The sequence below is a fragment of the Alligator sinensis genome, unplaced genomic scaffold (assembly GCF_000455745.1).
Source record: "Alligator sinensis unplaced genomic scaffold, ASM45574v1 scaffold135_2, whole genome shotgun sequence".
NCBI classification, from domain to species: Eukaryota; Metazoa; Chordata; order Crocodylia; family Alligatoridae; genus Alligator; species Alligator sinensis.
The window spans coordinates 850,115-874,555 of record NW_005842067.1 but is presented as its reverse complement, the minus strand read 5'-3'; the positions used below and the strand labels follow the sequence as shown (position 1 = coordinate 874,555).

The following is a 24,441-nucleotide window of genomic DNA, read 5'->3' as shown; positions in this document are numbered from 1 at the left end:
ACTCTTTCCTGCCTATGCAGGGGGTCGGACTCGATGATCTATTGAGGTCCCTTCCAACCCTAACATCTATGAATCTGTGAATCTTCTAGGCTTATTTAGTTGAGCTAAGCACTGAAGAAATGAAGGCGGCTGCATTGTAGGAAAGGTTAAATACCATGTGGTTGTTTGTAAGCTGGCTGGTGGCTTTCAGCCATAGGAGGCAAGTGGACAGTGAGTTGCATAGAAAGGCTGGAAAAGTTAGGTACAGGTCAGAGCCCACCTTAAGCAGAAACCCAGAGTTTAATTTCTACCTCCAGATCATGTGCAAATCCAGGCAAAGTATATTGTCTACAGACTGCATGGGTGGTGGGGCTAAAGCCCAGGGAAATGGCCAGGTTAATCTTACAGTGAAGACTTAGCCTCTGTTCCCAACAGGGATTGCCCCCACCCTTCCCACCTTGGAAGAGCTTGTGTGAAATCAGCAGTGGTCAGAGGAGGAACATAAAAGCAAATGACTCTGATCCTGTCCTGTCTGAAAAGGTCAATGGGTGGCTATTTCAAGTCCCACTTACTTGTTTTTTCGCAACCTGCCATTAAACTGTACCAGTGGAGTCGGACAATAAACATCGCAAGAGCCCGGTCCGAATAAAACGTCCATAAACTGTTACAGAACAGCCCCATTTCTGCCACAGGCTGAGAAACCAGAAGGCAAAAAGAAAAGATGATTTATCTTTGTATTTTAGGCCTGACTCATGGTTTTTATAGGTCCTTGGGGCTGGCTGTAGTGAAACCCTCCAAACAGAAACAGGCAGAGTGGCTGACCACCAAAAAATTCAACCACTCACTCTGGATGACCTGATTCAGCTAGATGCCTTTGTGTGTGCTTAGATGCTTTATTCAGTTTCTAGTCCAGCCTACATTAGTTGTCACTTACAGCTGTCTCCAGCTGTTGCTGTGTTGTGAACTCCCTGGTTTCACTGGGCGCTTTAAGACCAACCGAAAAGTGTGAAACTGGAGGATATTTAAAATAGTGTAATCTGTACACTAAAGGGACAGAGGAGGAGACAGTAGCAATAAAAGCAGTTAAGAGGATGCAGGAGAGTGTATTTTAAGGTAGGTGGGGTTTTGGTTGTAGCAGTGTTGGTCTCAGGACATGGGCAGGCCAGGTTCTTTGGTTAGATGTGATGTCTTTTATTAGACCAACTGAGTAGTTGGAAAAAAAAGTTCTTAGGAAGCTTTCGAGTGCAGTCCCCCTTCTTCGGGCATAGGGAGTCTCTGCCTACTAAGGTAGGTCATTTCCTTATGTTAAACGCTGATGAAATGAGAGGTATTGGTGTCACGTGGGTAGACTCCTTTACATATTGCCACTTTTACCGGTTATTCTCAAATCTCTTAATTTCTCTGTGTGCAGTATAGGGAACATCTAAGCAATTGCCACATTTGTTTCGCCCTTCTTGGGTAGCCACAAAGACGACTTTTTAAAAGCAGTGGAAGCAACCTCTTTGCTGTAGTGAATGTTACCTTTAGTAGTATAGCATTACAGGCCAAGTGGGTTTCTGTTTAAAAGTTGAGGATACTTTGGTATCTTACAACAACATAAACCAGACCTTAAAATAAGCTTAATCGACAGAATAAAACATCTGGTTTACTTTTCCACCTCATTCAGTTGGAGACTTCAGAGAAGTTCAGTCAGATCTGCCCAGTTAAAGGTAGAAGGCAGATTGGCTTTGACGTAAAGATAGATCTAAAGTCCTGTTGGTTTGTTCTGCATATTATCCAGGGCAGTTTCAAAGAGACTGAAGTATTCATATATGTAAAATCTGATCTGGGCAAGCTCAACAGATGCTAAGCCAAGACCCCAGAGGGGGAAGTTCGGCTAGTTCATGCCAGCAGAACTTTGGCTGCACTAAATGCACGTTTCTGATGGTGGGGGAGTTGATGGGCCTTAGCTCTTGCAGAGACCTGCTTTTGGACCTCTTGAGTAGTGCAATTGCAGATCACTCTTCAGACTTGGAAACTTCCTCTTGTTCTACCACACACCTCTCTTCAGAATACATGTGACACTTCTTCCAGCAGATATGTGGGTTTTCTTTTGAAAAAAGACTTGATGTCTTAACATCTTCCTGTGAGTGCTGCTGGATAAGTACATAAATGTACATCACAAAGCCTTTCTCCAGGGGAAATGGAGAAAATGATTCCCCTGTGTAATGGATTGCAAGGCTTTGGGGAGTATAGAGTTTTGTTTTAGCAGCTAAAACCTTTTGATTCCAAGTTGCTTAAAGAATTTAATTATACTGCAAGAAAAAGCTGCTTTTAGGAGCAAAGGATTTTTGTAAAGTAGGAAGATGTGTTTATGACTTGGACAAAATATGGCTTGGAAAAAACACTGTTGTAGAACTGGGCTAAAACACTACCACACTCAGAGGGAAAAAAAGCATGTTCTTAATGAAGTATACTTTGTCCTACAGTTATTTCCTTGTTTTTATAGCTGTATGATTGAATGTTTAAATACAAATGGCCCTTTTTAAGAAAACTTTGCTGTAATAGTATGAATATATTATGCGTCTCTGAAACTTGCCTCCTTTTCCCTTTCTTTCAAGGGTTATTTTCAATTGCTGACTATCACTTTTGTCTTGACTACATTTAAAAAAAAAATGCAGACACTTCCTCTGTAGCTTCATGCTCTGGTATTCAGTGGGGTAGATGCATGTTGGGACAGTCGCATGTATGCAAAAATATGTGGGTTATATTTATGTACAGCTTGTACATTCTGTCTGGAACTTATGAATCCTCTCTGTTTAGACCATTATGATTCTTTGCTATCTTTTTGCTTTATTTTCCTGACACTAAAGGGATGGGGGAAACACTTGAACAGAATTGTCCTTAATGAACATCAATAACTGAATGAGAAACAAGATGCCGGTGTCCTTAGTGAAATTACTTTTCTCCAGCTCTTTTGGAAAGAAAGTGTTTTAAGGACTGGAAAATCCCTAGAAGGAAAAAGAGGCTGAGATGTTGGGATGGGGTAAAAGAAATGCAATCTGAGAAGCTGAGGAGGGACTTGGAGAAATCAAGAGGTGGATTTCCTGAGCGAGAGAGGATTCCTTGACTGTGTGACCAGTCAAGCCAAAGAAAGTTGATTCCCGGGGCCAGAGGATGCCTCGTGCTGTAGGAGAGAAGCTTGACTTTGAGGGTGAAGTTCTGGAGAGGGGACCTGGAATCAGGAAAACAACTCTCACGTGTCATCTCAGGGTTCACTATAATTTGCAGAGCCCACAGAGTGGGACTTTGGAAGGGGGTGTGTTAAATTATTGGGATGCCTTTTGGGGTAGGGAGGTCCTGTATTGTCCTGTGCTGGACCCAGGAAGCAGGACAACAGAGCAGTACCTCCAAAGGGGAGTACAAGGTATAGTGTTTGTGCTCAGGAAGTGCACCAGAGATAGCAGAGCCAGAGGGAGTGGTTGGAGTGCAGAACGACCTAGAGACGCTTCAAAATACGGACTGGACGATGTCAACTTGATGAGTCCCCAGCAACCAAGATCTTTACCAGGCCTGTAAATGGGGATCTGCTGAGAGGCATCTTTGAACAGGTGCGGGTATGTCCGAAACCAGGACTTCGGATGCATCAGCGTGGTCCTTTGAAAAACATCTTAGCTATAGCTCTGTAACTGGAAAATAACACCTTAAGGGCTGTGCCACAATTTCACTCTTTGTATATTAGGTCATATTTGTGTTTCTGTTTTTGTATGCTTGAATTCTCATAAACGGTCTTAATGAGCTACTAAGATGGGCTGCAGAACACAGCATGGGGAACACGGAGGTACCTACTGTCAAGGAGTTACTAACCTCTGGCTCTTTCACTGACTTGCTCACACACTCTCTCTGCCTCTTCCCTTCCTTGCACAAGTATTTCAAGAGTGGACACTTTGGAGATGGAGGGCCAGAGAGCTTTAGAAATGTTACACGTGGCAATCGGGGTTCTAGATTTGAACTCTTAGCTGGGAATACCTGTTTTATTTTTCCTGCCTGTGTTCACTTACTTTACTGTCTTTTTATAGATTTTTATCTCTGGAAGACAATGCTCTTGCTGAGTACAGCTGTTTTTTTTGCCACCGAGTCATTCCCTCAGCTTACAGATGCAAAACCAATAGATATAGTTGCCCTGAGAGAGGAGTCTCCAGCTTTCCTGTCATGTACTGTTGTTAGTTACTGGTGCCTGATACTGTAAAAGTGGATATCCCTAGAGGGAGAGATTGAGAAGAAACATATTTATTGGGAAATGTTATAGTGAAGATTGCTTGGTTCCTAGCACTAAAGTGGCAGTCTCCCTCCACTTAGTTCTTCTGAATTTTTTTTTTGAGCTGCCATTAACTTACATATCAGGAACGCTTTGGTAATTTCTGAAAAAAAACGTATAATGGGTTATCTGGGGAAAAATACTGTGAATAACATTGGAGAATGGCAAGCAATACATCGGTTTAAATGGTTGAACCATGTGTAAATAGTACTGCAAAAGCCGAGTGCTACAGAAAGACGAGCGGGTTTTTGTTGTTTTTTTTTTTTTAATTTTATTTATTGAAATGGGTATCTGGTCCATTTTGATCTCAACAGTTGGTGTAGCACGCTGGCTTTGTGTAGAGCAGTCGGCTTGTTCCTGATTCACTCTACAGAAACTTGCCACAGGTCTCAGCCCGTCTGGTCACATCGTCAAGGAAGCAAGGATGTATGCTTTACTGTAAGAATGAAGGGCTTTCCCTCCCCTTTTTCCCTTTAGCAGGGAAGAGAAGATGAGAAGGGAACTTAGAGATTTGGATCCACTCAAGTCATTGGTTTGTGGGGGCGGGTTTTGGGGGTTTTTTTTTTTTGGTTTTTTGTTTTTAAGTGCTCTGCACTCCTTGCTTACCCACTCACTCACACAGCCCTCGGCAGGCTGGGCCAGCGTCCCAGCTTTTGTTAGTTGCACTACAAAGCTTGTTTGTTCAAAGGCAACCTCGATCAATGACCTACTTGTGGAACAGCCAGTCACACTTATCCGGAGCAGCTTTTTGCTTCTTGCCCAATTCATTGTTGGACTTGTGCTGTGTTGTAAGGGGAAGCCTTTACCTGAACGTCTAGAGGGCCCCCCAGCACCATTTGAGAGAGTAATGCAGAAAGTGCAGCTTTGCTTTCATATAGGAACTTTCATCATGCAGACCTTCCCCCTTCTCCCTCCGTTGCTTTTTAGGGAGGTTGTGAATGTGTTGCTTGTAAATGCAGTAAATGCCCGTGGTGCTTTACAGACCAAAGAAAATGGATGAAGTCCTTTAAATTAGGTGAGAGTTTTGCCATCGACTATCCTAGATCAAATCTTGGCTCCATTTTCTATATCCCTAAAAGAGCATACAGTCTTATGACACGCTTGGCCAGAGAGAAGGAAAAACAGAAGGGAAAGACAGAGATAGTGTTTTGACACAAAAGGATTAGTTTGTTTTTTGCTTTGATTAATCAAGTGCATGCCTTGTTTTTAGTGCCCTTTGAAGGAGATAATTAATTTAATTAATTGGCCATATGGTTTCTTTGGAGGCGTGGGCTAGCGAACCACACAGTGGAGTAAACACATAAGAATACTGGGAGCAAGCAGTATTCTTACATATATACTATACTGGGAGCAAGCAGCCCAGAACCAAGAGTCACGTGCCGTGCTGAGTTGAGATGTGTTGTTATCAGTGGGCAGGCAGGGGTTAGCTGCTATACAACCTATCTCCTTATGAGCTCGGTATGTGCTGCCTTCTTGTCCTCATCTCCTTCAGCTATGTGAACCAGTACTCTGAAAACTTTCCTACATGCTACGAAGGAAGAGCTGTTATATCCAGAACTGGCTTCATGACATGTCCTGGCATGCAATTAAACCAGTTCCTTTGCTCCTCTTTTCTTTGAAGGTGTTTCTGTGCTTTGTTCCTATCCAAGCATGTGGTGTTTGCTTCGAAGTGCATAGAAACCGGTATCGGTGGTTTCTGCCAGACTCGCATCAGCTTTACAATGCGAGTGATGGGAAGTGAGGTACTACTGAATATGCACATGTGCCAACATGTGGTCCATGCGTAGGTTGGTGAAAAGGATATGCTTTCCCCTTGTGTCAAGAGAGTTAGCTTAACATGGCTAGCAAATCTTGTTGAGATGCAGACTGGCATGTGTGAAGCAATGTTAGCTGACCGTGCGGTAAGGAAGCTTACAATATCAGCTTTTAAATTGCATTAAACAGACCTGAATGAAAACATTCCCTTTTTGCCCATTACAGTATCTCTAGTGACCTGGAAGTAACAAAAGAATAATGGTGTGATGGGTTAAGAAAAAAATGATTGGTAATGGGAAGGTTTTGTGGTGAAAGTCTGGAGGTGGGGTGATGTGCATAGTGCTGCCAGGGACCTCATGTGAGATGTATAAATCACTTTGATCTTGTTTTGCCTCAGTTCCCCCTTTGTAAATTGGAGATGCTGCTGCTGCTTTTTATTCTTTGCCTGACTTGTCTAACCAGGATGTAAATTTTTCGGAGCTGATTTGGTTTCCTACTACATGTTTGTACAGTGCCTGGTATAAAGGAACCCTAATGCTTGTTGGGAGCTATAGATGCAACTCATCCATAGTAATAACTGTTTCAGCAAGTGCAGGGGGGCGTTGTTTTATACCTGAAAGCTTAAAGATTTCCCTTCTTTTTTTCTAGGTCTACAACTTGAACAAAGACAGTCAGAGTGAAGGCAGTAAGTATTCTTTTTAAGAGCAAGACATTCTTGCTTACATAGACTGATGTACTGTGAAATGGCTTTGCTGATAACTAGGCAGCAGGAGGGGCTGTGAGCTTGATCTGTATTGCCCTTCACCAGTGACCAATGCCCAGGACTTAATTTAGCACCTCATGTTTATAAATGGCTGCATGGAAGAATTGTATTTCCTTCTTATCTGATGCCTGGCATCACAAGAGCTCAGATTGCTATTATTCCCAGTTTACAGTAGGACAAAGCAAGACACGGAGAGGTTGTCAGGAACCAAGATCAAGGATCACTTGACTCCCATGTTATCTAACCATAAGTCCCGACTGTTCTATGAAGTTCCACCATCATGGCTAGGGACAGAAGTTACACACAAACTGGTACAAGTTATTGGAAACCGATTCAAATCTGCAACACAACAGAAGTTCAGTGCACATAAACCACTTTCAAAGTGGCTGAAACTGGTTTAAAATAAACCTGGATGGATGTAGTATCAGACGTAACTGCTTTAGGTTAAATCAGTTTATTGAACTTCTGTTCCAGGTCCCCTCTAGATGCAAGTTAACTCACAGTCCTCCAGCATCCCAGGATGCTTTGCACCCCCCCCCCCAACCCCCTTTGCAAGTGGGCAGGCTAGACTTAGGAGTCTCCTTCCCCCCCCCCCCCCCCGGGTGGGCAGGCTAGCCTTGGCCCAAGCTATCTGCTCGAGCTGAGCAGGGAGGTGTGCTTTAGCACTCCCTGGCTTCTGGCCTAGGCCATTGCACGCATGTGTCTACATTTCCAGAATCAAAAGTGAGTGTCTGTTCACTTGTTTATTGGTTCAGTCTACGCAGCTTAGACTAACCTGTGAAGATTGAATCGATTCAGCCTTGGCCTTTTTGACTGTCTGTACTTAACCCATGTGCTGAAATGAAGTCTGTTGTATATTGCTGTTTTATATAATGTCTGTCAAAACCTCTGGGGCTGTTACTTTTCTCACAGGCGACAAAATGACAGTTCTTGGTATGTGTTGCTTTCAGATGTTGCACCCTGCCAGTGGCAGAGTTCAGGTCAAATGCCTGTGTGAAGTGATCACCCATCATCATGGCCCTGAATAATACCTTGTTTTGCCTACACACTTTTTTTTTTTTTTTTTTTACATTTGGCTATAAAAATATAGTGAATCAAATGAGATGACATGGGAGGTGGCTGCCTGCCACAGGTTCCTGTCTAAATTATCCCATTTGGGATGTCCCTTAGAAACGGCAAGGCCCTTTGGAGGGGCTGTCTGAGTCCAATGAATTAATTCTGGCTCTATTATAGGCAGGTTTTGAAATCTGTTTTGTTGTTTCCCATTGGTGTTTAACTCTTTGAACAGGTCATGAGCCACTTCATGAAGGGCAGGAGCCAAGTGGGAATCGGAGGAGGGAAGGATAAGAGTGCTGTTGCCATTTTTAGCCAGACTGTCGCTAACATGAAAGCCCTCTGAGATCATCATCCCTTTGCTGTGGGATCCCGGCTGATGTGTTGCATATAAATAGAAAGTTGTCCCAGGGTTAATCAGAGACGGGTGTAGACATTATTGGGGGAATCTCAGACTCGCTTTTAGCTGACAGGTCTGACATTCAGCTGACTGAGCAGCCTGCATAGCCAGGCTTCCCTTTCCATCTTAACCAGCAAGTGCTGCTGACACACAGATGGTGATTTTTACCCACAGCTCCCTGTTCCTCCCCTTACAGTCTCACCTCCTCACTTCCTTGCCACTTTTCTGCTCCAAGGTATAACTTACTGATCTGTTGGTTTCATTTTATAGATGTGATAATTGATGCAAGACACTGTACTTGGGGGGCCAGGGTGGGTTCTGCAGTGCTGCTAACTTTATTTTCACTTTGCTTGTGCATGATGTAATTGGTGCCAGTTGCATTATCCAACACAGTCTCTAAATACTCTGCAGTGGGGTATGGCAGTCTGAGATGCAGCGTGTTAACATCTGGTTTCTTAGCAGGAACACAAAACCAAAACATAGTTTTATTGATTGCTTCAGAGACTGTAGGTTACAGCCTGGGACTTCATGCCAGGCAAGGCAGATTCTGGGCCTACTAAAAGAAAGAAATACTAACATTGTGCTTGCTCACACCTTTTGTATTTGAAATATCTTGCAACTTCCAGGGACACTTTCCACTGCAGGTTTGAATAAGTACACTAAATTTATTTATTAAATAAATAAAAGCCAGCATAAACCAGCTTTTATTCACTGTCGCTTCGGTGATCACGTCAACTGACAGCAAGGAAGCTTGCCAACAAATTCAAAATTCCTCAAAAAATATAGGCTTTTATAAAGACATAATTCCTTAAATAATCCCATCACAGGCTACCACATGTATGCATGGCTAAATTATACCTATTTCTTCCTGTTGCATGTTAGTACATTACCAATTAATATTAGTCACATTCCTGGATTGTCTTGTCTGACACCAAGTCAGCCAGGCAGATACAACCTGATTACATTACATTTTATGATTTCTACCCCTCCACAAGAAAAAACCCAACCAAAAAACAAGTAGAGCATGTACATCAGTGGTCTCCAACCTTTTTCAGTAGGAGATCATTTCTTGAATTAAAAAGCAACCCAAGATCTACCTTGCACTACCTCCGCCAGGGTGCATGCAGCGCGGGAGCCCCCATGGACTCCTGGATGAGCCACCCAGGCTCTGACCCTCCCCCGGTCTGGCTGGGGCCCTACTCACTCCTGCCCCTGCCCTATTCCCTCCCTCACCGCAGGGCGCAGAGAGGGATCTCCCTACTTGCCCGGCCCTGGTGGCAGGGGACACAGCTCAGCTCAGCCACGTGCGTCTTGTTGCTGTCCTGCCCTAGCTGCTCCGCACATGCATCCTCCCACTCCCGATTGCGGAGCCTCTGACAATCGATCTCAGTCTTGGGGGGGGATGAGTGCATGCATGCTCAACCCCTCCAGACTGAGATCGACTGTCAGAGGCTCCATAATCGACTAGTCGGTGATCACTGCTGTATGTTAATCCATCTGTAACTCTACCTCCTTTCAGGCAATTCTGAGTCTTTCTTGGTTGCTTACTACACTGTTCTGTTCCAGGGTGGACCTTATGAACAAACAAGCTCGAGTTTTTTTTGAAAGATTTTGTTACCATCAGACTAAAATTTTTTTGTGGCTCAGCTAACATTGTCTCTCGGAGTGAATGAGTTCAGTGGTAGTGTGAGCGTCAGTGGTGCCTAGGGTTTGATCAGCAGTATGGATAAGTCATAACCAAGCATCCACTCTGTCTGCTGGACATTGGTAGCATTAAGAGGTTTGTGCGCTTGTACCCTGGACAGGAAGGAGTATAGTTTCACTTGTTTCTACACTGAGTTTACCAGAGTTGCTGTGGAAAACTGCTTGTTTTTATTAATGGTGATGATAACTGCAGTTACCATTTGTAAAGCATCGAGATGCCACATAAAACTTAAGTTGTGATGTGACTTTCAAGAGAAGATCAAATGCCCTCTTTCTGTGCTCTCTTGACACTTCACTTGTCAAGTGAGAAACCTGGATTTAATTAGCTGGGAAGGCCCGAGGAAAGATCTTTCAGCATCATTTCTGCTTTGATTGCCATCTGTAAACTCTACTTTCCTGCCTCAGAGATGACTTGTGTTGCTTTTAAAGTGCACCAAGACCCTCAGATGAAGAGTGAAGTCTCTCTGAAAGTGAAGCATTCTTATGGAATTTTTCTGTGGCAATTACTTTCGGAGGGTAAGTCGGGCTGCTGTTCAAACATCAGTCTAGCACTCATTAAAAAGTGTGTGGTGTGTATTGAACAGCGCACTTCCCCAGATATACTCACATTGATTCCAGAGGCAGGAAGGTCCAGCGACTGGGTTGTTGCAGCCTTCTTACAAAGAAGTCTGAACAGTGGTCGAGGCAAGTAGTGCATCTGTGGAGCCTGTGCTTGAGTTTGGACCTCTGGAGCCTACAGAAATGTGTTTTCCTGCCTGACTTAAGTTAGTCTGAAAGGCTCATGGTATCCTACTGAGGCCCATTTCTTGACTGCTGTCTAATTTTTCAGAGCTGTTAGGTTTTTGTAAGCTAGTACGTGGCCAGCTGGCAAGCAGCCTGGTAAGTGATTTATCTGGCTAGAGAGCCAGGGGAAAGAGTATAGAGCTGGGTGAGAAATGAATATTTTTTCCAGTGAAGTTGTAAAGCTCAATTAATTCTAGCTTCTTGGTTAAAACCAAACCAAACAACCCCAAAGCCCTACTTTGCCCTGCCCTATGAAAAGTGACACTCTGTACCATTGACACACCAAGGGACACACCAAGACCATCGGGTCTTGTTATTTGCACAAGAAAGAATGAACTTGTCACCCCCTTCTCCATTCTCACTGCTCCCCTTTCACTTCAAGATCTGGTTCAAAGTATCCATTTGTTTTATAAACTCTTCCCTCCACATCCCTCCCCTTGCTGGCCTGCTCTTGACCCAGTTATAGTGCAAGAGCTCTTTCTCCTTTGGAGCTGCCTCACATCTCACTAACCCCTCATCTCCTTTCAGCCCTCAGCTGATAACATTGTTTCTGTTTGGCTTCCATTCCTTAATTATTTTTTTTCCTCTCTTCCCCCTGCTGTTGTTTAAAGCTGCAAAGCCGTTTGAGGCAGAGTTGGGACTAAAAATAAATAAATAAATGCATACAATCCAAAAAAGAAAAACTCCCAAAGGCAAAATTGTCCAGTGGCATTTGCCGAGGAATCTGTTCAGTCTCGTGCGCCTGCTGTGGGGTGACACTTGCAAGTCTGGATCCAGCCAGGCTGCCCGAGGGTGAATAGCCCCAGTTCAGTTATTGTTCCCCTTCCTCAATGCTCAGATGCAATATCAGCAAAAAATGAGGGATTTAAGGATTAAGCAGAAATAATTTACAATGCGACAAGACGAGACTGGCCCAAGTGGGATAATTCAGCAGCACTTGAAATAAAGTGTGAAGCATAAGGCAGGATAAGTACTTTTTAGGTATTATATAAAGCTGATGCTTGTCAAATGGTGATTAAAATAGCTCAGTGTGGTGTGTATGCAGCATCTGATACCCTGGTCAGTTGTGGATTGGAATATTTCTCCTTTGTTAATACAGGACAGGGTGTGTTTGGGGATGAATGCACTTGGTTTGCCATCCCCTGTTGAGGGAAGAGGGCATCAGGAAGCTGGGAGATAAATTACATCCCCTAAATACTGCTTAAAGGCATGCACAGAGCAGCAGCTGGAGCTGTAGTAGATGTCATGGTTACCTACATCTGCTTAATTCTGCGTTTAGAATGGAAAGTAATGCAAGAGCGTCCCAGGTGCTTGGGCTGAGGATTTGGGATGCCCTGTATGTTGGCACCATGGGCATGTAAGGCTGATGAGATGGATAACTCTTTCCCACTACTTTTTGCATCTTGGTTATTGACCACAGTTCCCTGCATTTGCTCTGAGCCAGAGCTTGTGTGCCTGCTCTCTTTCTGCACATCACAGCAGACTCTGTTGCACTCTGTCCCCCCAGGCCTCTGTCTTTTCAGGGTATTAGCAAGCAGAATCTAAATGAGGAATCAAGTGTTGACTGGAACCTGGTTGAAGCCTAGTGCTGTAGATTAGTGAGCTGCTGTGGTGTACAATGTGGAGGTTAGATGTCATGATCCGTCTGTGACGGTGGTTTTCAACCTTTTCTCATTTTGCGGACCCCTTTGGAAATGTTGAAGGGAGTGGAGGTGCAGACTAAGTGTGGGTATTCACATGCTTTTGATTGATCATTCACAGACCCCTTAGACATAGTTTGCGGACCCCTAGGGGTTTGCGGACAACAGGTTGAAAACCACTGATTCTACGATTTCTGTACTTTCTGAACTGAATCTCTGCGTAAACGAGCGAGATAAAGAGAAACTGGTGCTGTGGGGGTGGGTAGAGGATCAAGCTTTGATGGTGCTCATTAAAAGTCAAATTGCAAGATGCATAAGGCAGTTTGGATATTTAATCATATATTATTTCTGGATACAAAGATTGCGTATAAATCCCTGACCTTTCCTGATCCAGAGCTCAGTCAGGAGCCTACTGGCTGTTTCAACTGCTCGGGAGGATTACACTCTTGTCATTCTCGTCAGGAGGGATTGCTCCTGCTTCCTCCCTCTGCCGTTAACAAACACAGTTGAAAGGTAGCATTGTAAGCCCTGTCTAGTAGTTACTCACTCAGAACTGAGTGGTGCAATGGGCTCAAAAGGAAACTCCAGCAGAGGGAATTGTGGAGAGGCATGCGTGTTTGTATTCTCAATATTAAAATGGAAGGAGCTGAGGAAAGGGTGGCATATACAGGACAAGGTCTCCCAGCCTAAATGTTGACCAAAGGTTTTTTGAAAATCACGGGCCTTGTAAGAAGGTCTTATGTTGGGCATCTGAGGGCCAAGCGCTCAGAAATTTCTAGTTTAGTTCCCTTAAACGTAAGAGCACATTTAACTTTGCTGAGACCTGTTTCTTTATCATCTGCTAGTCAAGACTGTCAGGGATGTTGCGAGTCTCCTATACCTGGTGTATTTTGTTCTGGCACCTGAGATAGGTAGCATAGTGTGCCATGGAGAGGTCTGCAGTGGACTTAATGGCTTTGATTTGGTTTTGACTGGCCCGATTGAGAAACTAAATTTAAACACAGTATCCCAGCAAGCCCATTTATATCTGTTCCTGGGAATAGCTGGATGTCTGTTTGAGACTATGAAGCAGTTTCTAAGACCCGTAGAACTGTGTAGATATTAAAGTGCATCCTCTAGTTCAGGGCTGTCCAACTTCTGCTTCTTGGGGGGGGCATAGACCCACCCCCCCTCCCAGCCCCACACTACATGGGCCGCACACCCCCAGGCCACGTTGCCATGTGGGCTGTCTGCTACACTGTGCAGTCCCCCTCATCCCTACCTGCTGCACTGCATGAACCTCTTATGCATCACAAGAACCCTCCCTGCCACACCATGCCCCCTTCCCCCTCCCTTCCCTGCATGGATTTGCTGCACCTTGGAGGTATCCTGTACGTGCAGATGCACCGCGCCACACCACCTGCTTCCCCCCACAAGGCGTGTAGCAGGCAACTCCCACTGCACAGTGCCGTGCAGCATAGAGTCCCCAGCTCCACCCCATTCCTTCCCCCACTGTTGGCCACAGGCTCCCTCAAAGAACACAGGCGGTGCTGCTCTGCCTTGCCCCCAGTGGTAGTGGAAGTGGAATCTGTTGGGAGCCAAGGGACTCTGGGTAAATCAGCAAAAAACAAAGTCAGGGAGGAGTAGTGCATAGACTAGGCCATGGGCAGCCAGTTGAACAGCCCTGCTCTAGTGTAAGCATCCTACAACTTTGTGTTCTGGCTCAGCCTGTCAACAGGTTTGACCAGAAAAATATAATAGAGCACTTTTGTATAATAGAGCCATTCACAAGAGAGATTAAACAAATGAGCAGAGGACTCAAGGTGCGAGATAAATGGACTAGTAAGGGACTGCACCTTATAAGCTACAGGCAGCCAGTGAACTGTCCTTTTTACCATGCAGCATTTGGAGCTGAACTGTTCTCAGTGGTGCCAGATGACAGAACAAGGAGCAAGTTGCAGCAAGGGAAGCTTAGGCTAGATATTAGGAAGAGTGTTCTCACGAGAAGGATAGTAAAACAGTGGACCAGGTTACCCAGAGAAGTTGTAGAATCTCCATCCTTGGAGGTTTTTAAGGCCTGACTAGACAGAGCTTTGCCTGGGATGATCTAGCTGGGGCTGGTCCTACTTTGAGCAGGGGATTAGACAAGATGACCTCCTGAGGTCCCTTCCAACCCTCATTTTCTATGGTTCTATGATCAGCAGTAACATTAGTGTGTATCTGATTTGCTAAACTGCATGTATGAGGGCGAGGCAAAGGATAATGTTGCATGTCTCCCATTGTGTAAGCCTGGGACTCTTTGGGGCCTTTCCTGCTGGACTCCAGAGAGTGCAGTTTTGTGCTTTTGAAATGTGATGCTCACCTACTTTTGCGCGTGGCTAAATAAAATCATATTCTTGTAAGGTAATACCTCACCTTTGTCCTACTCAGATCTCAGCTTGCTTTTAAAATGAGTAATGAATTCAGCTTCACAATCCTCCTAGAGGCACTGTAGGGAATTGCTGTATCTAAGGTCTAGACAGTGTTAATGACTTGTCCAAAGACCGTGCTGGAAGTAGGAAAAAGTTCCATTTCTCTTGACTTCTCTGTGCTGCAGTGACAGCCCTGATAGCATAATAGATGTATTGCTTAAACACTGGATCACGCTTCCTTCGTGGTTAAGTTCCCAGGATGTCCCTGATGTTCTGAATGTCATGGGATGATTTTTCAATACTGCCTCTGCAAATTTCCCAACCTTTGCAAACAGAGGAAGTACTTCTTCCTCCGCAGATGGCTAACCTCAGGCAGTGCATTCCCAGTACCAGTCAAGAGTGGACTAAGGCATAAATTATTCCTTCAAGATTTCAGCAGGTATTTCAATCCATATATTGGTTAATTGCTTAAATTTAAATGTGAAGAATTGCAACAGCATGAGTTTAATTGAGTCTTGTATTTCATTAGCATGAATGTTTTGGATCTTACTGTCAGGCTCAAAGTCAGATACCTTCAGGACATCCTCGTTCACACATTCCTACTAATAAAAGAAGGGACTCTGGTTGCACACTGCAAATTGGCATGGGAAGAAGAGAAATGGGTTGTATTGTGTACAGCCCTTAAAGGAATAGGACTTGCCTGGGCAGCTTGCAGCCTGGGAGCCAAAAACATTTACTTGAATAATGAAAATGTGCCTTAGCGTTCAAGTGGCTCTGTCGTGTACTGGGCTGGCAGTATCACAATGAGCTTTTGAAGATAGTATCCCAGCTGGGTCACTCATGATGACAGTGAACTCTGTTCCCTCCTAAAGATGAAGTAAATAGGCTTGCTTTAAACTAAGGTTCACAACTTATTTTAGAGTGTGGCTGACATCTCAAGAGAAAAGGGTCTTGTGGAAGCTTCTTCTCAGCGCACCTCACCTCTCTGGAGCACTGTACTAGAAAAGTATTGGTTTTAAGGGGATAAGCATTTTGTCGTCTTCAGAAAGATCTATTTTAATTCTTTAATTCCTGATGGAACTAGCTCACCTTTTCTTCTTCTCCAGTTACCTCCTTAGCACAGTTGATAGTGCACCTGAAAAAGGCACTGAGTCCTTGCAGTTGAAAGCAAAACATGAAAATCATTCAAGAGAACCATCAAGGAAATACCGGATGCTCAGCACAAGTGCAGTGTCTCAGGATTTGCCATTTGAAATATGTGACTTAGCAGATTAGAGCCTTGCAGATCTCCCAGTCAGAAGTTTCCCTTGGGAGGGCTCATCTTGATCCTGAAACTATTGAACAAGTGAAGATCCCGGGTACAGTAATTGGCATTGGCAGAGATCTGGAGAATCAGAAAAATGGGCCAGTAAGGGGTCTGAAATGAGGCTCTTCAGTTGTCATGCATCTGTCTGAGTTATACTTGGTGTAGCCTAGTTGGTTAGTGTCTGCTTTTCACCAAATTTGTCCCTCTGGAAAGGTTTTTGAAAAGCACTAACTGTGTCTTTGAAAACGTGAAAGGACTCTGGTTGGCAAAGGGCGTGTTCACCATGAATTAGCCCTATTGCTCGATGGTTTATCAATTCTCTTTTTTTCTTCCTTTTCAGCTGCTCAGTTGGATAATGTCGGCTTCAGCATTATCAGGAAATGCATACACGCTGTTGAAACAAGAGGTAAGTAGTTCACCAGATGGCCTTGTTTTTAGGGCAGGCCTTGCATCTGTTTTCAGCATTGTATTTGCTTACCTGCTCTTTTTGTGCCCAGAAATGATTGATTAACCCTCTGAGACCCATGTGTAGTAAACATTTTGTAGGCTTACAATGATGCCTTGGCTGGGATATAGATTTTGGGTTGCATTTCCATAGGTTGGAAGTGGTTTAGCAGATATCCAAAGCAGAAGAATAAATGAAGAAACAGTGGGCAGACTTCTAAAATGGGGAATTAAATTGGAAATGTGTTGTAAATAAATGGGTATTTTTAAACCTCCTTTGATCATCTTCCCTAAAAAGATTTTTTTTTTTTATATGCTTGTGGCCTATGTCACAATAATTCATGAGCACCCTCACAGTGAGAGAGGGATATTAATTTTCTGCAAATTGTTATCCTCAGATTACTGATAGTGGTGGAAAAGGTATGCCTTGCCTAAGGTTTTATAGGAATCCGTGTCTGAGTTGGGCCTTTTGCTTCCTGCCTGTAACAACAAAACAGTTCTGTACTATTTTTTTCTTTATTCTCCCAGTACCACCCAAAATTTATAATTTGGATCAGGACCACAGTTGTGTAAGACACTGGCCAAATATGCATGAAAACTTGGTTCCTGATCAGAAGCCTATCCCACCAGATAAATTATATTCCTTTGTGGTGCTTCCATGCTCTGCCATTGCTAATCAGTACAAATGACAATTGCACCCCTCCTCTAATTCTGAGCTGATCAGGAAGACAGTACTTCAATATGTGCATGAAATTCTAGGCATCAGAACTAGACTTCAGCTGTTTGAGTAAGAGCTGGGCTGAGTTTTGCACATAGCTAGTGGGAAGCTTTAACTGTAGTTGCCATAAGAGAAGCCAAAGAAATGTTAATAGTTCTTTTAATGGTCTCCTAATGAAATAAATGCTTTATCTTCTCAGGGATCAATGAACAAGGGCTCTACCGAATTGTTGGAGTGAATTCCAGGGTGCAGAAGCTGTTGGGTACATTAATGGGTAAGTGTCTCAAATCCCTGGTGAAGAGAAGCAGCTTGCATTTCTCTGAAAAGCTGCCAGCCCCTTGTGGAGCCTCTTGTCTAGGTACCAGAGCCTGGCAGTGGGAATTCACGTGGAGGAATGTACTCTCAGTTCCACGTCCTGTGAGGGGTCAGATGGTCATGGGGCAGCACCAGGGGAGCAGAACGCTAGGAATCTTGTAGGCCATTATTTTTTGAAGGGGCATCTGTTTAACCTGGGCAATCGCTGGTGCCGTGCTCATATGCTCCGCAAATCTTGGCAGTCTTCCTAAGTACAGCCTAAAACCTCAGCAGAGTAGCAGAAGGTTTGTATTCCTGTATCTGCCATGCATGGTCTCTAGACTTATCGACTGTTTCTGGTGGTTCTAGGCACTAGCCCTTTATCCCTATTTTGACTGTTCAGTTTTTTTCATGCTGACTGCATTATTTTTACCCCTCCCCAACATTTTTCTTCTGTAGCCAGACCAGTAAGAACCTGGGGCTCCTATAGATGTACAGTGAGGCTGCTCCAACGTACTGTAAATCCAGTGCGTCAGAGCAGACTTGATTAAACAGTCTGCTGGAGTACAGAAATTAACGGGTTTCAGAAGGCTCCGGCATCACATGCATCAGTGTTGCTGCACTGAAAAATGGTGGTGGGGTGCTTTAAATTAAAGCTTGTTTGATGAGCTTTAGTTCAAAGCGTCCCACTGCCATTTTTCAGCATAGGGACACGGATACACGTGATGCTCGGGCACTTTTAATTAGTACAGCCCACTGATTAAAGCACCCTCCCCCTCCTCCATGCCTCCTGGAATACATCTCTAAATGCCCCTGGTGCTCAATTTTAAGCCAGATGCTGCCCTCTCTATTTCAAAGGATGATTTACTTCCATGTGGGTATCTTAGGAGCTGGTCACAGGTTGAAGGGAATCATGTAGACTGGACAGAGAACTACAGTGGGGATAGCAGGGGTGTGCTCTGGGGTTGAGTGCTGGAGGATTGCTTGGGGCACTGCTGTTGCATGGTTTTATCTAGGCTTCACTTGACCTCTTTGGAAGTCCTTCCTTTATATGGAGATGAATGTGCTAAATGGAAGGAGAGGAAGGGCTCAAGTGTCGTCATTAGCGCTGTGCATCTGAGTAAAGAGTATTGGACAATCCAGTGTTCAACAATACTCTGTCTGAGGCAGAGCCCAAGTCAAATGATGTTGTTGCATCATTCTCCCATTCCTCCTTTCTGAACACCTCTGTGCTGCATAGTCCGCCTCCTGCTTTTTCAGTTCAGGGCATAGGCAGACAGAACAATTGGTAACAGATAGATGTGTGCAAAATGGGCTGTATTCGATTTGGATTTGGATTCAGCCCAAATCGAGGGCAGCGATTCTATTTGTTGATTTGGATCACTGTCCCGATTTTGATTCGGCTAAAATCTGAATCTGAAGATTCAATGCTGATTTGGAGAATCAGCGATTCGGCCATAGACACAGTTTTAAATGTTTGTTTTACATACCTTGAGGTACCAGGTGCAGCTCATGATCACTGCAATGCTGGGGTGGATGGAGTGTCCCACAGGAGCACAGGGTGGCCCCCCACATGCTTGGTGGTGAACCCAGAAGTGGACTGGAAATACCTCTGGTCCACTTCCAGGTCCACTGCTAAGCGCGTTTGGGGGGGGGGGGGGGGGGTGCCCCTTCCAGGTCCCCTGCTAAGGGGGTTTGGGGGGGGGGGGGGCGGTATTCCTGCGCCACCTCCAGCTTGGCGATCAGCCGCAGGGGGGACCCTGCATGTGTGTCCCCCCCCACTCCCCCAACCTGGGCGGCACCAGTGGTTGAGCCGGGGTGGGGCCCAGCGCGCTCCCCAGCAGACCCGGCAGTGGACCAGAAGTTCTTCTGGTCCACTTCCAGGTCTGCTGCCAAGCGCTCTGGGGAACTTCCCACGCTCCTGCAGGACACTCCATCTGCCCCAGCATTGCAGCATTCATGAGCTTCCGTGAGGTATGTAGAAAAAACATTTTAAAGGTGTGTCTGTGTCCAAATTGCTGAATCTTTCCGAATCTCTCCAAATCGATTTGGAGGATTTCGATTTGATTCAGAGAGATTAAAGGGTCTCCTGATTCTGTTCGGTTTTGGAGATTCGGCCACTGAATCGGGCTGAATCTCTGCAAAATTGAATCATGGACTGAAGCTTTGTACAGCCCTAGTAACAGATACCAAGCCGTTACAAGGCAACTGTTACATCTACAGGATTCTGTAGTGGTGCAAGTGTATCATTCAGGGTTAAAATTACAATTATTTAGCCAAGTTGGATTGCTGTTGTGGCTGTAACAGATCATAGCAGCAGGTGTGCAGTCCCTAGCAGCAGTTTAAAGCAGGTAAAAGGTACTTTTGTATATACCCAGCGTTCCTCCTGGCATAACATAGAGCCACAAATCCTGTTGTTCTGAACGCTACAGACTTCATAACTAACCCAGTTGAATTGCAGGCTGCAGTGGTTGAAGGGGTTCATTTGGGGCCTTGCTTGGCCACAGAATCTCTCCATTGGCACAATGCTCAAAGTTTGCAAGGCTTCTGCTGCCAGTTACTTAGTCTGCAGGTAGCATCCTCTCTCCAGGGCTGGCCCACAGCTAATGCTGCTGGCTTTGCAGTGAGAGCAGAAGGAAAGGTGCCTCCCACGGATCTCAAAGCATCACACTCGCATCTTTGTAAGTCTCTCCCAAGCAGTCACTTGTGCTATTTATCCCTAACGTCTGCTGTGCTCTGCTCTGGTGTCAGCTAGGAACAATTCTGAGCAGGAGCCAAAGAATGTAAGGAACAGATTGACATGACCATGCAGAAATGCAGCAGGACTTAGAACAGATGCAGCTGCTCACATGACAGCAGTCCTGTGCTGGGTTTTTTTCGGGGTTCTTTTTTTTTGTCCCAGCCTCCCTGGATCCCGAACCAAACAGTTGCCAAGAGGAAGTTCCCACACAAGCTCCAAAAACGTAACCCTCTATATACTGAAATGTGTGGGTTTCAGCCCTGGATGAACCTGATCCGTTTATTTAAAAACACCTTAAGGAAGGCAATGTCTGTCCAGAGCCCCCCTAGATAAAGTTACACACAAGCGATTAAAGTAGCAGCAACTGTACACAGCCAACCCCATCTCATGCCATTTGGTGGCTGGCAGACTCAATGAGACTTAGGAGCCCTAATTATTAGAGCTTTATTACTACATGTTTCAGTGATTTTCTTCCGTCTCTTCTTGTCACATTCATTCCTAACTGAGAAACTGCTGTTTCTCCCTCCTACTTTTACTTCCTTCCCTACCATCTTTTCCATGGTTCAGTATTTTTCCCCCCTTGTGTTTGGCAAGTGTCCTTTTCTCTTGATGTATCTGCTTCCACATTGCCTGTGCCATCTAGGCACTAAAATGATCACTGATTCCAGCCCAGTGATGACATTCCAGGTGTCAGCTATTTAAAGCTGATAACCCAACAAGACAGAGTGGTCAGAAAATTTCACCTCTGAGTCATTGCTTCAGGTTCTGTGTAGTCACAGGCAGATGTTGCGTCGTGTCTGCTTTGACATTTCCGAAGTGGAACTTCTGCAGCCAGAAGTGCCAGTGATTCTTGTTTTTGAACTGAAGCTGAGTGAATGTTAATGTAGGATCTCAAAGAATCAGATTTTGTCCAGTAGGTCACATAAGTACACCATATGGACCAGATCTAGGGGTTTGAATAGGGAAGCCTGTTGAACACCCCTGCTGTAAATCAGGAGTTGGCAACCTGTGATCTCTGAGTCAGATTTGGCCTGTGGAGCCATTCCATCTAGCCCACAAAGTTGGGGCTCTTGAGAGATTTTGGTAGCGGGGGCTGGGCAGTGGAGGGAAGTCACTGTCCCCAGGTGCTTAAGGCAGAAGCCTGGGCTGCTGCGGGGGAGCGAAGCTGGCCTGCCTTAGACTCAGCTGAGTAATTTGGGCCCACTGTTCCTGAAGCATTGTTGATCCCAGCTCTTGAGGAATCATGTACCATCCACTAAAAACTGGGCTGCAGGCTACGTTTGTCTCCTGATGAGATCTACTATGCCAAGCCCTCTGCTCTGCTTTTTACACCAGAACGTGTAATCATAAGAACCAGGAAAGCAAATACAATTCTTTTCTTCCACCTGGGCAGAATTTGGCTCTCGGTTACATTCTTCCAAGTCCTCTGGTTTCAGTGCAAGGCTCTGTGGCTGTAACAGATGGTAAAACTTGGTCCTTTGTGGTTTCTTTAGAGCTGGGAGGAATCCAGGGTGTTGGACACCATCCAATAGCATTATCTCCTCTGTAGCTGAAGACACTCAGCCTTTGGCCTCCTGCCTCATAATGCAGTGATATATGGTCAGTGCTGACACCTCACCCTTGCCAGGTCTTAGTTAATTATTAATATCAGAAGCATAATAATGAACCGGTGCTTAGGGGCAGGGTAGATAGGGGCCTCACCCATGTCGGTGTTGCAGTGTCACTTATTTTAATCCCTGTTTGATCTTCAGTATTATTGCCTGGCTGGGAAAGTGCATGTCCTCAAGTCTCCACCTTAACAAGGCGCTTTCAGAGAACTGCAGGTGATTAGATCATCTCTGCTTAGTTCCAGCTTTCAGACTGATGCCTGCTGTCTGTGACCTCAGCTTTCCCTTCCCCTCAGTCCTGCCCCTTGAGGACTGTACAGCCTTACAAGTTAAAACTCCATTCTGCACAAATGCTCGTTATTCAGATCAAAACCTCATGAGCTAATGAGCCGAATTTACTTACAACTTCAGGTTTCCCTTATATTTAGAAATGAATGTGGTCAGCATTACTCATGCGCATACAGTGTAAATGGCAAAAGGATCAGATTTCAGAGGAGCATCTTGTGCAAATGAGACACTGCCATACGGGCCTTGGGTGACACTTTCCTACTGAAGGTGCTCTGTGGTGGTGTGCCTTGAGTGTGGAGGTCTGTGCCAGTAAGGGTCTGAACAGGCCGCAGCCATGTGGCAGTGAAATGCAGTACCTGCCACAGATTGGTGATGGGATTTCTTCGGTCCATTTGCATTTATTTTATTTTTGGTGTCTCTGCTGGTAAAATTGGGAACAACTGCACCATTGCACGATTTCTGTGAGACTTGCTTCATAGTTATCTTGTTTGCATTTCCCTGCCCCCTGCCATCAAGAACTTTACACTGTTACTTAATTTATCAAGCGCAGCTGCACTTGAAGTAGCATAGAGTTAAAGGGAGAAGGGACCACGTGCCCATACACACACAGTTCCAGTACAGTAATGCAGTTCTGCTCATGAGGCCCCCACTGTATGTATTTAGGTGAAGTATACTGTTCTGCATAGTCTTACTCATCTTAACCAAAGGGTGCAAGTCTGGTTGGTGGTATATGGGGCTTCTCTATAGCCAGTGGCATTTATGATTAAATGTAATTTATGGTTGCATTTGCAATCCTCTCAATGCCATCCACGTGGAGATTAGATTTGGCACTTGGTAACAGGGCTGTATCCCAAGCAGCATTTTTTTTTTATCATAGGGAAAGTGGCAAGGAGTTGAAATTTCAGTTGCCTAGAGGCTAGTAGTGCCCCCCTCCCCTCCCCAAAGCTAACTGAAGAAATTGTATAATGCCTGTTTCAGTCCTTCTGGGAATAATAGGCTAATTGGCATTTCTCATCCTCTTTGAAAGACCCCCTGGGAGCTGGCCATCCTGTGGCCTATAAGCACCTCACTCCGGGTCCATTGTAGCTCTTGTTTTGGGATGTTTTAATACTTTGCTTGATATCAAGTAGAAATTTTCTCCAAGTGGGCTCACTGCTCCATGTCAGTCAGTGATATGGTTGAGCCAGCGTGCGGACCAGAGATGAATGATGCTTATGATACCTGTCAGCTGCCATTGCTATTGCCTCCAGAAAAGCAAGCCAGCAAGCCAAGAAACCAAAAACTAGAAATGCCTCAGTTTTCTCTCAGTTCATATATAGATTCCACCTAAAAACCAAGGCCAACTTTTGCTTCTCTTGAATCAGGTGCTGGAGCTGCCTTGTTTTTCTCCAGTGAATCACTGCATGATCCTTTAAACTGATATTAAGCTCTTTCCTTGATTCAGTTTATTAATGATAATGGACCAGGGGAAACTGTGGAAGATTAAAAGTGTCGGACATTTATGATTAGAATAAACTGCTAGCAAATAAAAATGGAGAATGAGCATGCTCTGGCTGATAGATAATGGGGCTGAAAAATGAGCTCTTTCATCTCTTTAAGGGGTGTCACAGTTGAGGAAAACTAGGGGTTTTTGGTTTGTGTTTTTAAGACTTGCACCTCCCATTACTTTTTTCCCTTTGGATGTGGCTGCATTTGTCTGCACAGTGTAACTAATCCATATTAACAAATAATTTCAGACGCACAGTTGTGTGAAAGCAGATGTTGGCCCATGGAATAAATCCTTGATTTTATTGACACCATTTTAGATTTATACAACTGTGAGTAAAATTTGTCTTTGTATCTTTGGGCTAGCTGCATTCACCTTCAGCTTGGAGGAAAGATTCTGCAGCTGTCACAATGCAAATTTTGCAGAATGTTATAGATTTTAAGGGCTGAAAAAGACTAGTATTGATCATCTGCCCTAACCTTAATCCTAATATTGTGGATAGATTTTCCCCAGTAATTCTTATGTCATGCTAATAACTTTGAATCAGCTAACACAGTGGGGCTCAACCACTCTGGCCCCATGGGCTGGATCCCATGCACAGGGTTGGTCTGTGGGCACAGTCTGGTATGCCAGTGCAACGTCACGCATTCACCAAACTTCACTCACTGGTTCTGGCCATGGAATGACCATGTGCTGGCACAGGCTGGTGTGTGGGGCCACATCTGGACTGTGGGGCTCCCCCTGGATCCAGAAATTTAGCAGCAGGCAAGCAGTGTCGGTGTTTAATTCCTGCT

General features: G+C 44.7%; 1 protein-coding gene across 10 annotated transcripts in view; it reads left to right on the top strand.

Moving 5' to 3' along the window:
• ARHGAP26 (Rho GTPase activating protein 26) overlaps positions 1 to 24,441 on the top strand; it is a 332,594-nt gene that overhangs the window by 145,984 nt on the left and 162,169 nt on the right. For all 10 annotated transcript variants that reach the window (XR_003094019.1, XR_003094020.1, XR_003094017.1 and 7 more), the window contains exons 12-14: positions 6,680 to 6,716; positions 16,411 to 16,476; positions 17,432 to 17,506. Coding sequence is in view for 5 of the 10 variants with exons in the window: in XM_025204032.1 (XP_025059817.1) it covers positions 6,680 to 6,716; positions 16,411 to 16,476; positions 17,432 to 17,506 (178 nt within the window). In the remaining 5 variants the exon portion in view is untranslated. The remainder of the gene's footprint in view (positions 1 to 6,679; positions 6,717 to 16,410; positions 16,477 to 17,431; positions 17,507 to 24,441) is intronic.